The 13,415-nt window shown below is 38.3% G+C and overlaps 1 protein-coding gene across 2 annotated transcripts in view; it reads right to left on the bottom strand.

Moving 5' to 3' along the window:
• The window catches only part of LOC150077520 (ETS homologous factor-like), a 280,365-nt gene that overhangs the window by 168,138 nt on the left and 98,812 nt on the right, over positions 1 to 13,415 (bottom strand). The window contains exon 1 of one of the 2 annotated variants that reach the window (XM_090386800.1): positions 5,725 to 6,044. The exons of the other annotated variant lie outside the window; for it this stretch is intronic. Within the exon in view, the coding sequence (XP_090242926.1) occupies positions 5,725 to 5,750 (26 nt within the window). The 5' untranslated portion in view covers positions 5,751 to 6,044. Of the gene's footprint in view, positions 1 to 5,724; positions 6,045 to 13,415 lie in introns of those variants that run through there. 2 annotated transcript variants of the gene reach the window in all.

The raw sequence follows: 13,415 nt of genomic DNA, 5'->3' as shown, positions 1-13,415 counted from the left end.
GCATCTTAACATGTTTTGTGATTACTCCTTCTTTGCTTTATATAACTTATGATTGATCGCTAACTTTCCTACATACCGTATTATTTTTTAATACATAGAATTTTAATACTAAACTACAATGGCATTGCTTTTGTAAACCAGTTATTATAATTATTTATTATAATAAACCGAGGCAACATGCAATTTAAAGATGACATGAGGCGTCAATATGTCGTGCATATAAATTGGGTATATGTTATGATACTGTACTTGTTTTGTTGGAGGAAAACTTCGAGTGATCGGGAGAAGGTGAACCGTTTGATACTCTCTCTGCTGGGACCAACTAACTTGGCCACGATGTGTGAAAAGCCCTTACACGTTCTCCCGTTGTTACGGGATTCCAATCCAGGGCTTTTTCAAAACAAGGTGTCCAAAGGTGGCAAATTGTGTGAACTTTAACAACACTGGTATACGTGATTTTTGCTGAATGAAAACTACGATCACAGTTTTATTCTCTACCTAATGGAATTGCCAATAAATCTAAAGCGAAACAACAGGGGCAGGGAACCACGCCATTTTCTTCCTGCATCGAGTTTTCAATAAATACGATTGAAACATTGCCGTGGTCACCCAATTGACATATACGATATATCACTAATTGAAATTTATAGTAATGAACGAAGTGCTATAAGTGTTATTATTATTATTATTAATGGAACATATTTTTTTAAGATAATGTCCGATAAATTTTACAGTACGAAATCAGAAACAATTCTGTTTAAATTGCTGATTTTTTAAAAGAAACTTAGAATTGGTGACAAAGGCGAATGGATCATTGACTCCGGATTATAAAGAGGAAATGTATTTGTAATATATACAGTATTTTGCTATAGGTAGTACTTTGTTTTTAGTTTTTAATTTTGTCCAAAAAATGACACAAAAAAATCAATTTCGGTTTGTAATCAACATCTAGAATTTAGTCCCTGAATTAGTAGTTCTACATTATTATCGGACGTGGTAATGCAGTAGACTTTAAAATATGTAATATGATCTGGGATGGTGAGGCTAACTTAATTCGAAGGCTTCAGATGATTCCTTGAATTTTTTTTCTGTTTAAACTACTTGTCGTAAACACGTTTACCTTCACACAAAGAGTGTAGGGAAGTAGACGACTTACTCCACCTAACGAACTAATTTCGACTTAAAACCATAGTAAATCACATGTTAAAAGTGTAACATGATCAATTGCCCCCGACCCCCAACCTTTTCTATCTAAGAAAGTAAGATGTGTCATATTTAAAACTACATTTGAATATAGACGCATTTCCATATTAAATGGCTAATGTACTAATAATCATCACTAGCCAGTTCCTTAAATGTCCTCTCATCGTCTTTTTCATTGAGGTGGGAAGATGGAAGAAAGGAGAAAAGTATTCTAAAACTTCATTTTGTTGAATCTTCTATAAAAACAACGATCTCTTATTATGTTTTTCTGTCATAGCGGTTGGGTTTTGACATAGAGGTAGATTTCTCTGTTGTAATAAGCTCACCCTTCCACGCTACCCACGAGGGAGGGTGAGATTATCTAAATCCCAATCCCAAATTGACTCTACCACATTATATTTTGTTCTCATGGAATTCTGCTATCATAACTTGGGAAATTCTTCTTAAATTTTTTGTAACCTTCGACTTGAATCGATAACTACAGATAAAATAGCAGCGTGACTAATCGACACTCTTTCAATAATTCACTCTATTTATTCTATGTCCACTAGACAGCTTATTGCTGCGTGATATTCTGTAGATGTTACCATGAACGTTGCTCTTTTTGAGTTTGTAATCCTCTATTCTTCTAAACCATTCCAAATATACGTAAAAGCTAATTTGCCTCTATTTATAATCGAAATTCATAAAGTTCATATTCATTGTAAACAAGTTTCGACAGCGCTTCGTGTTTGGATTAGTACAGTTGCTGTGATTCAAGTACATACAAGTACTCCACTTGTGGCTCTAGTCTGTAGGTCTGAAATTTTTCATGAAATTGGTATGATTAAATAAATTAAAATTTAAGTAAATAGTCTGGTACTCTGATTACACTATACATATGCTATACGTACTACAACGAGTATGCACATTTGTGTCATAAGACTTTTTATTTTTTCTTAAAAGAACACTTTCACACAGAAACGATCATAGAAAGTTTTTGTATGCTTATGCAGCGAAGCAGTTTTTCAGGGGAAAAGGAACGAATTTTGTCCAGAGCTACACTTCTTTAGTTTAACAAAAACTTGTTTGAAGTCGAGTAATAAGACGAATTTTGAATATTGCACTGGATTCCGGTTATATACCACTGAAAATTTTATTCTTTCTCTCGAAACATATCTCTCATTCTCTTCACCAAGTATAACTTTTGCTAACAGTTTCCTGGAACTGTCGTAAAAGTTACGACGGTACTTATCTCCTAAGGTGAATTCTACATTCTGTTCAATGCAATTACATTCTCTAAATATTAGTAGTGGTAGTAGTAATGAACATGAAATTTTTAGTGTTAGAGATTTCTGGTTAAATATTGATAGAAGAAGGCATAAACTCTAACGAAGAAATTACTACTAGTAGTTGTATCAATAAATTGATCATGAATGATGAAAGTTTCTGAAGAATAATCTGATTCTGGATATAAAGAAATACATAGAAATTGGTAGAATATTATGGAAATTATCCACGGAAGAAAATGTATTTTCTATGGATTAATGTTTATTTATTCATTGAAAAATTCATTCCATACGACTGATCTATTTCTGTTTCCTGAGATTTTCATCCAGAGAAAAGTCATAATACATATAAAACTGCTATGAATACAACTAGACTCATACAATAATCACAAATCCTAATTTTTTCTTTTAGCTTTTAAATCTTCATAAATATCAGCCACCCTTATCATTGTCCGTTTTTGTCTCTGCCTATTCTTTAAACGTACCAAAATATAGTTGAGTATACTCGTTCTGCAATTGCAATATCTTGGATCCGAAATCCAGCAATATCCCATAACTGCAGTGCATCGAAGCGGTCGACGCGGATTTAGTGCTGCTATAGTCACCATATATAAATAAATAAACAAATAAGTAGGTTATTCTACCCCAGTTTTAATTAATTAATTTGCGTCTATGTCACGAAGCGGAGAACATTAAACAAAAACCTGTTGAACACACTTCGGTCCACAAATATTTCTCAAAGGTGTTTGTGAGGTGGTACATTCAAGGACCTACAGCTTCAGGCTTTCTTCTCCGTATGTCGACACCGTCTGGTATGTCGTCACGTCATCGTGTAGTCTGACACAAATTCTCCCGATTTTATCCGTTTAATTTTGTTTGATGTCCCTGACGACGTGGCGCCGTGGGGAATAGGAGATGGAGGGAGGAGGGTTCTTTGTTACCGCGTGATAAAGCATCGCATGTCAGAGGGATTATTAATAAGAATAACACAGAAAGAGATACTCCCACCTGGGAGTATCGTTGAGTAGGAATGTACCGCTTTACCTTCGGCAATAAGTAATCGAGTATGCGAAAAGCGATAATAATTCTCATTCTTTGTGGAATCGGGTCATGGTAATGAAAAAGGGACCAGTTCACTACTTAACGAACATCTGATAGAATTTTGATGCAGAAATGTGGGGGCGATTTATGTTTCATCGATAAGAAATCAATTACATATATAAGACATCTCGAACGCAATGGATGTACACCTGAAAATGCAGGTCAGTTGCAATTTGAGTCCTAGCACTCTACACTGTGTGATGCTATTACATTTGCAATAAGGTCACGCAGCATTCCTTCCAAGAAATGAGACCACACCACAAGTAAAGTGTGACAGAATAACACAAGGATAACTGACTACGCAAGGACTGAACTGTTAAGAACGATTTACCTGCTTCACTTGGACCGGGGATTAGATAAGTGAGATTATTTATTGGTGACCCTCAAAAATGCAAGTGACCGCGGTAGTGGAATGACTTTCGGATAACTTGAAATATTTTCATTGTCATCTACACTATTAACTCAGTTACTTATTTTTCATTAGAGTTACACTTGCTGAATTTTTGCCTAGTCCATTCAGACTTAAATCCAGCAGGTTTAGGATGTGGGTAGTGGGTACTCAAACTTAGTCCAGTTTGCTTTTTAACATCAGCTTGCTATTGAGGTTGTTTTTCAAGGAATGTAACTTGTCACCATATTGGATAAAGGTAACAACTGTAGATCATTCAAAACACAGATTTTTTAAACAGGTAGAATCCTATGTATAAAACCTAGTTATTCCGAATAAATTTAAACACTTTTCACACCTGCTCTGTACAGAGAATTTCTTTTTTTTTTTTTCTGCCTGTTCCTACAAGGATGTCTACTTTTCTTTTATAAATTGCAGATAAATAACTTTTTAAGAAATAATTTTTTGATTAAAGTTTAAACTGCAGTCTAGAGAACAGGTCTCATTAAAAGTGTAACAATGTCTATTACGACAGAGAGAATGGTGTGATGTTGGCTGTCTCGTATTTAAGGCGACAGGTTGATCCTGCAAGTACTCCAACGAAGACTTGTTTCCATTTAAATAAAATATCTCTAGTAAATTTAAGTATACTAAGAATGGAAGCTGTTGTTTGTTGTAAATAAGATTTTGTAAATACAATTCATGTAAATAAAATAGTTGAAATATGACTCGTGTAAATGACTCTCTTGTAAATATTTCGGCAGCTGGGGCCCACTTATGCTGCATGTAATCCCATGTGCTTAGGTTAACTCGCACCTGGGTATGTAGCTAAACACTTACTTTGAACTCATTGAACACCTAATCTGTGGCTATCTATGGGTGAACTTATTGGAGAAATAAACTACTACTACTGCTAATAATAATAATAGGCTGCTGTTGATGGGCACCGCTCTGTCGATCAGGTCGATAGCTATTTCCTTCTTGACGAAGAGGGCTGTGTGTGGTCTGTTGTGCGGGATTGTCTTGTCCTTTCTTATGGCGCGGTCCCAGTACAGTTTGTGATTAGGGGTCTCAGTACGGCCAGGGGTTCGTACTTCTAATACGGTAAACTTTCTTTGACCAACTGATATTTTTGCACTAACTTTTGATGCATTAATAATAATAATAACCAGCAGAAACACCAGACATAACAACCACCCGGTTTACTTGGAAGCAATACCCATCACGGGGTGGAACTCCCAATCGGGGAGAAATAATATAACAACAACAACAACAACAACAATAATAATAATAATAATAATAATAATAATAATAATAATAATAGCAGTGCCAATAGATTTAGTAATTTTGTGATTCATCACTATTATACTGGTCGTTAACAAAGCGTGTGGTTTACAATTAAACTGATTATAATATAATAGCATGTATGGGGCTAGTATCTGAAATTGATCAAACAAGAATAAAAAAGGACGCGAACCTTTCCCTTTCAAATATCAAAATGTTTTCTTTGGAACTGTTTAAGAATCTCTGATATAAGTTTTTGATGAAACGGAGAATCTTTGCATCTAATAGTGCGGCATTATGAAAGCCAGTTTAGAGAAATTATTAGCGCGTATCGATATATTTATTCTCAAGGCTGAGAATAAATATATCGGTACGACTTCTGGTACATACTCCATCTTTCTCTTATCCCTTACTGGTACATATTCTAGTTTTAAGCTTAAGTTTGTAACTAACAGGAAAATACTTGAAGTTGTGGCTTACCTGAGATAACTTGTGTCGCTGTACATTGCATAGAAGAGTCAGCAATCGAAGTGCAGAAGGAAATTTTCACTTCACCGTTGAAAAAAAGCACCGTCACTTATATACCCAGGCACACTTTATAATTTACAATCACTTTTCTTGTTTTTTTTTTTTTTTCCCTAACTGAAAGTGAACTGCTAGTCGGAGTCGCGAGAGCAGGTTTAACAAGGGATGCTGTCCAAAAAGGATCGGAGTATATAGCCCATTTCATGCGCGAGTCGTGTGACATACAGGGACAGTCCTTGCGAGTGGCACATGGAGTACACCACGCCTCGGTGTAGTGTACTTACGCTCCGTTTCGACAGGAATGCCAAGTGCAGCTTCTGATAGGAACCTACCATTGGCTTGACTTCTAACCAATGAGAAGGGGCTGGGTGATGTTTTTTTTTCTTTCCTCGCTCAAGTAGTAGTAAGGAGCACATAAAACAGGTGTTCCTAAGTAGGCTAATGAAGGCCGAAGCTGTCTTCGCGGCTCACTGACGTACAAAAGGAGAACGTTAGCTGCAAGCGCACTTCTTATGTGGCGTGCGCATGTACGTAGTGCTGCAACTCTCTGCTCATGAACTTCAGGTTGTTTACTTTTTTTTATTATTATTATTTTTTACGATGAGTGGTCAGGAGCGGCTGCAGAAGAGGGAAAGAGACAACATGTGCACATACCTTCGTCATAAAGATTTCCTAATGACTGAAAAATATGAGAAATAAAAAAAAAAAAAAAAAAACTTAACAGCGATTTCCAGTTCCGCATCAGGAAGTGAAGTTTGACACCAAGTGGAACTACTTCTGCAGATGAAAGTGACCGGAAACAATTACTCCCTTCCCCCTTCCCCTGGGTTCGACATATTCCCTCAGGATTACGAAATACCCTGTATCACCTGCCGTAAGAATGATCCTGAGATAAATACAGGTTATGGCTTTTGTAATTTTTTTAACGACATTATCATGACAACCTATGGGTGAAACGGAAAGGGTGTTTTTTTTTTTTTTTTGGTTGATGCTGTCTGAGCTTGCTTTCTTGCATCGTATGCCTCTTCTAATGCTAAACTAAAGTTTCTTTTCTTTCTAATTCTTTTAATGCAACATGCTGAAATACAATATCATAATGTTGTTTGATTTGGATCATGTCTAGCATTATGATCCACATTCCATTCCTGGATGATATTTACTTACTTTTAAACTGGCTTAGGGGCAGTTCTTTTCTTCGCTTTTGTTACAATGTAACTACACTTTTCAGGAAGTGTAGGTCTCGTTACGTACGAAAATGCCCTATAAAAAGTAGGATGTTGTGTAAGACTTTTAAGACTTTTAGCCTTAGAAGTATTCTTTTTTATACAGGAGAGAAAAGGGAAAATATATCCTAATCATTATTATATATACATATAATATCAAATAATACAAGGTGATTTCGATTTAAGTAAAGGTGAACAGAAGCTTAGAACAAAGAACGGGAGGTTAAATCTTAAAATTAGAACATATAAGATTTTTTTTTTTTAATGAAAACCCCAAATACGAGAGGTATTACAACCTATAGTACTTAGTACCGTGCTTGGGTTGGAGACTGAGAAGATGAAAGAAGATACTTTTTGACGTTAGCTGTGAACTTCTGTAGACTTGAATTTTCAGGAAATACGTATGAAGAAAAGTTGTTCCAGAAAACGGAAGTTGAATGAATAAACGAGGAAGATGAAAAGTTGGTTCTGTGAGATTGAAATTGGACCGTAAAAGGATGTTGACTGGTCGCGGCACATGTTCGGACTGCTTTGGAAGAGAGAGGGGGAATTATAGAAGCCAATTCAAAAGAACAGTGCCCATGGAAGTATCTGTAGAAAAGGCATGCAGTAGAAACAGTACGTCTATGAGACAGCGAGTGGAGGGACTCTGTTAGAGAGGAGTCATTAATTAACTGCCCTCTTTTTAACGGAATCTGGAAGCCTGAGAGAGGTTTTGGGGGCACCGCTCCAGATGTGGGAAAATTATTCCATGGTAAGGCGGATTTGCGATTTGTACAGAGTGAACAGCTATTTGGAAGAAAAGTTACGCCGAGAGCAAAAGAGAAAACCAAGTTTTTTAGATGCACAGGAAGCAATATTTGTAATGTGCGTGTGCTAAGAGAGATTAGAAGTTAGGGTAATTCCCAAAAGAGATATATCGTCTTGCCTAGAAATCGTGGAGTGTCACCAACGATAAGCATAGGAGTAGAATTCTTTTTGCGAGATAAAGACATAACCGAGTGTTAGAAGGATTGAAATAAATTAAGTTATCCTTACCCCATTCAAGAATACCTGGAGATCAGCATTTAAGGAATTGGTAGTGGATATTCGAGAAGTTGAAGCTGTTTTTGCTGGGCATGGTTTCTCAAACTGGAAGGTGAAATGACAGCAGTGTGCTATCATTAGCAAAGTATGGATAGGATTTTCGGTCAATAGAAAAAGGTCATTAATATACAAGAAGAAAAGAGTGAGAGAAAGAACTGAACTTTGGGGAACACCAGCATTAGTGGAGAAGTTAGAAGACATATAGCCATCTACCATTACTCGTAGTGAGTCCAAGAAAAAAAAAAAAAAAAAAAAACTGGATACCCAATTACAAAAAACAGTTCACAAACCATAAGATGGAAACTTTCTAAGACTTTTATGCCAAACGGGATCAAAAGCCTTTGAAATGAGAAACTTTTGAGCAACTGCTTGAGTTTCAACAAACTATTCGTTGAATTTGTCCATAGATGAATAACATAAGCCAGATTATCACCAGCGGATCGACACCGACGGAATCTATACTGACGATCATTGATCAGATAGAAGTTTTTTAGATAGTTTAAGAGTTTACGGTTAATTGATTTCTCTATTACTTTAAAAAGAGTAGAAGTAAGTGCAATGGGACGATAATTGGATGGGAGGATTTGACATCCTTTTTAGGAACTGACTGGATATGAGCAAATTTTCAAGCAGAAGGGAAAACACCTTTGAAATAAGATAGTGAAAAAAGCAACACAGAAAAGGAGTAAGTTCAGGAGCACAGGTTTTAGAACAAGTGGAGAATACTATCAGGACCTGGATATTTCTTAGTATCAGGGTGTTCAAAATCCTTTTGACGGAAGACCACAGGAGGCATTGAATGGAGTGTACTGGAAATGGTAGGAAGTGCCAAGACCATCAGTACACGAGTTTGAAGGAAAATAGGATGCTAGCAGGTCAATTCTATCTTTGGTTGAAGTGGCAAGAGAACCATGTGGTTTTGATGAGGTGGTAACAGAGATGGGCAAAACTTGAGGCCAATAGCTTTGATAAGAGACCAGAATTCGACTACCGTTGGGACAAGAAGCAAGCTTTCTACTTTTAGTCTGTTCAATAATCTAATTTGGACTGATGAATAACTGCTTTACAATGTATAAGTTTGTGCTAGAGCGTCATATCTATACGTAGCCAATTACTAAGTAGTTAAAAACGGCATCATTTAATTATATCTCATATTGTGAATACCTTCACAACGAGTTACCATGATATTGCACTACCTCGAATAAGTAAAGCATCACCAATGGAGAAGACTACTATTACTTATTCTCGAACGATACCACCACCCAGACGGCACCGTTTCATAGTTTATTGGCTCTGAAACATTAGAGCTTATTGGCTCTGATACGTTAATTAACTTCTTCGTAACCTGAGGCTATTTTGCCCTAAGCAAATTATGTAACTACTTTACAATTATTGCGAACTTTGGTGCAGGCAGTATAGGATACATGCCATTTGCGATATGCAACATTCTTCTCTTGAACAGCCTTAGCAGATTTATTGGAAAACTAAAGTTTAGATAAAGGACGAGATTTTAAGGTAGAGTGTGGAATAAAGGATTCCATCCCTATAAGAATAATTTCACTGACATGATCTGAGCAAACGTTGACGTCAGAAGATTTGAAACAGTAATCCGACCAAGGAAACGAAATCTCGCGGATCCTCCCATTTTACATTCTTGTAATGCCAAACAACACGAGGTTGACAACCTTCGAGAGAAAGGCTCCTTTGGAGATGAGTCCATCACCAGCTTTTGATCTGATGTGACTAGAGGACCACTGATCTCGACCGTGTATTTCAAGAGTTGTTCCTTTTAACCTGTTCGATTAAAGCAGTTGTCTGTGAGAAAAAAATCAAGCGTATTGTCTGCGTGATTATGATTGTCTGGTATTCTAGTAGTAAATGAACAATCTGTGCAAGATCATTAGTAATTGTAAAAGCCACAGAGTCTCGACCAGATGGGTCCGTGCGACTAGAAAACGGAAGACAGCTAGAGTTGTACACATTAAAGTCACCAAGAAAATTACCTCACTGTCAGGAAACATTCCTGATCACAGGACATGGGCCCTTTCAACAGAAATTGACAGCAATGGGAATTGAAAGCAATCCATTCTTCCACTGTGGCGAAGAGGAGTCATGGGGGCATCTCACGTATGAGTGCCCTGCTTACGATGATTGTAGGCTCAAATTTTTTACTGAAATCCAGGAGAACTCTCGTAACCATGAAACATACCTGCTTCAGAATGAAACAACAAACAAAGCCTTAACGATTACGCACAAGCTGTCTTTACCATCAGACGGGCTGAACTTAGAGCTGCTCAGAACAACCACCCTCAAGTACAAACACAAACTGGGGTCGGATAGCATTTTCCCAACTGATAAAAGAGTAAGACTGAAGATTAAAATACTATGCTGGCATCCTCATGGTTGGCACTCCTTGAAAAGCTGACTCCCAGAGAGTGCTTGGCCTAGGGCACTGACACACTTTAGCTTGTTCCTCACATTCAGACTCCCCCCCCCCCTTCCTCTTGTTCCCCAGGTCTTCTCTTCTTTTACTCTCTTTTTTTTTTTTTTTTTAAACTTGGTCTTCGTCCAGGACGCTCAGGCGACCCTGGCGGAGACGAGCCAGAGAATAAAGGGCAGCCTGGCTACCTCCTAGCGGTGTGTGCGGGCAACGTGAGGTCCCACCAGGGGCCCCGCTGCCAAATGCCAGGACACCCAACAGAACCTAACGCAATATGTCATATACAACAGACAACACTTTTCTGACATTTACAGTAGTTCTGTATTTCTTCACAGCGTACATATGGCGCAGATGTGAGAAATCACAGGTGGCGCCTGACCCTAACACTATGCACACTGTCAGGAAAGTTGGACTAGAGAAAGTCAAGTTTCAAAGAGAGGAAGTCAAAGAGTTCCAAATGATTAGTGGAGTTGGGAGAACGATTGAGGCAACAGATGAATTTGACAGAATGGGGTAGAGAGATTTTAAGCCATAAAGGTCGAAAAGAGGAGATCCCAAATTGCTAAATCTCTGACAGGGAGTATTAGAACGGATATATGCACAAGTACCACTTTGAAGCGAAATGAATCATACAGTAAATAATATGGACAACTGAGATGAATACTGGTTGAATCAACCGATAAGTGGGATTCTGTCAGAAAATGTACATGGGGTTTGACAGACTGTAAGTGGAAATGGACATCATTGAGATTAGAACTGAGATCACGTATATTTGTGAAATGAATGAGGAAGTGTTTTGGAGGTTTTCACAGATAAGTTTGCTCTGTTATTTTTACAGTTCGTGGTGTATTCAGAAGTAAGAAAAGATGGCGATGACATGCTGCATGAAGTAATTAAAATATTGGATATGGGGTAGCCGTGATAAGAATATATAACCAGCTACTAACATAACGTGTCTTCGACAATGCCTCCCGCATACACTTGGACGTCTTCCAGTCACTATCGGGCAAAGTAGAGGCAGCGAGATTGTATACTAGCTGATCTGGAAGCCTTCTAGGGAGTTGCTAATAGGTTCCATTCGGTGGACTGTCTAGCGGCTGGCCTGCGAACACCGTTTTAGAGCTGTACCCTCGAAATGTAAGGAAGATTGGATTTCGGATTGGAAAATTATAATTTTAATTGGACAATTTCTAATGTGTAAGTCGTGTTGTATGAAAGAGAAATATATCCAAAATTTTCTCCAGAAATCGTTGCAAAATCGGCAAAACTAGCTGAAGAAGCAAAATTAAGAACTACAAATATGAAGCACAACCGATCTTTAGTTATCCCGTTCACCTCCCTAACTTTCTACATTAGGGTGTAGTTGGACCTTCGACGCTTGAAAAGTGCTGAGGGTCTTTCATCCCACAAATTGTAAACTGGTCCGGCGATGCACGTTTTCGTGACGGGCGTGACAGAGAGCGATTAACTGGCTTCTCTCTCTCTCTTCTGCCGAAGCAACAGGCTGTGTTCACAGTAACTGTCCTACAGTCTGCGCGGGTAGCACAGTGGTATCGTCACCGTCTTCCCCACACCGAGTGGAAAAGACCCGGGTTCGAATCCCGTCGATGACGCGAGGAACTTTAATGGGCTTTTTTCACTCCGTAACTAAGTTAGTCGGTCTCAGGCGTAGATAGCAAGGTTTCTTCCCCAGAAACTGGGGTTTTTCGTCCAGCAAACAGGCAAATCGACCATAGAACACATGCAATTAATAGACATCAGACACAGCACGGCAGATGGATTTAATTATTCGGGTGGCCTAAATATAATAGTTTTTCGTTTTTAGTAACTGTCCTACAGTCTACGTGGGTAGCACTGTGGTATCGACGCTGTCCTCCCCACACCGGGTGGAAAAGGCCCGGGTTCGAATCTCGTCGATAGCGCGAGGAACTTTAACGGGCTTTTTTCACTCCGTAGCTGAGTTGGTCGGTCTCAGGCGTATATAGCAAGTTTCCCCCCCCCAGAAACTGGGGGGTTTTCGTCCAGCAAAACAGACAAATCGACCAGAGAACACACGCAATTTACAGACACAAATTCGGTTTTATGTAGTCATTTACGGGAAACCCTAATATATATATATATTTTTTTTTTTTTGCTGGATGGTTGCGGTTCTGTGGAGGACCACTTTACCGCTGACAGATACACATGATGTTGCCGGATGGAATGCCCTCGTGGGTAGCACCGTTGATAAGATCGCTGTGCTCCCCACACCGGGTGGAAAAGGCCTGAGTTCGAATCCTGTCAATGACGGGAGGAATTTTTATGGGTCTTTTTCACAACGTGGCTGAGTTAGTCGGTCTCAGGCGAGGGTAGCATAGTTTTTCTTCGGAAACTCGGGTATTTCGTCCAGCAAACAGAAAATCGACTTCAGAACACACGCAGTTTACAGACAGTATACATGGAGCAACATGGTCTTAGTCGCCGATGCTCCTAAAACCCAACGCCAACCAACCAACCAACCTGGGTGGAACAGGGGTTTTGCAAGATCAAAAACATGCCACAATCCATTGGATATGATGATAGTATAATTCGGTTGATTATTGAGTCGTCAGTCTTCTGAATTCATAGATTATTTTGATAATCTATGACTTCAGAAGCCATTGGATAAAGTCTTATCAGAAGATTTCACAGACTCTTTGAAATAGGAATACTGTAATTGTTTCGTATCATCGTCAGCCATATTAAATTGTCAAATTTAACAAAAGTGTCATCCAGCCGATTGACTACTCGTCGTACACTCGACTACTGCGGTCGTTAGTATAAGCGGATTGGTTATTTAAACCAAAAAAAAAAAAAGGATGGTAATACGACATACGATACCAGTGTCGTCTCTGAGCATCTTAATTCTGGCTTTTGAA

This window comes from Mastigoproctus giganteus, chromosome 12, assembly GCF_048544385.1.
Source record: "Mastigoproctus giganteus isolate SK-2022 chromosome 12, ASM4854438v1, whole genome shotgun sequence".
NCBI lineage: Eukaryota > Metazoa > Arthropoda > Arachnida > Uropygi > Thelyphonidae > Mastigoproctus > Mastigoproctus giganteus.
Note: the sequence above shows the minus strand (reverse complement) of the source record. Positions and strands in the feature narration are given on the sequence as shown.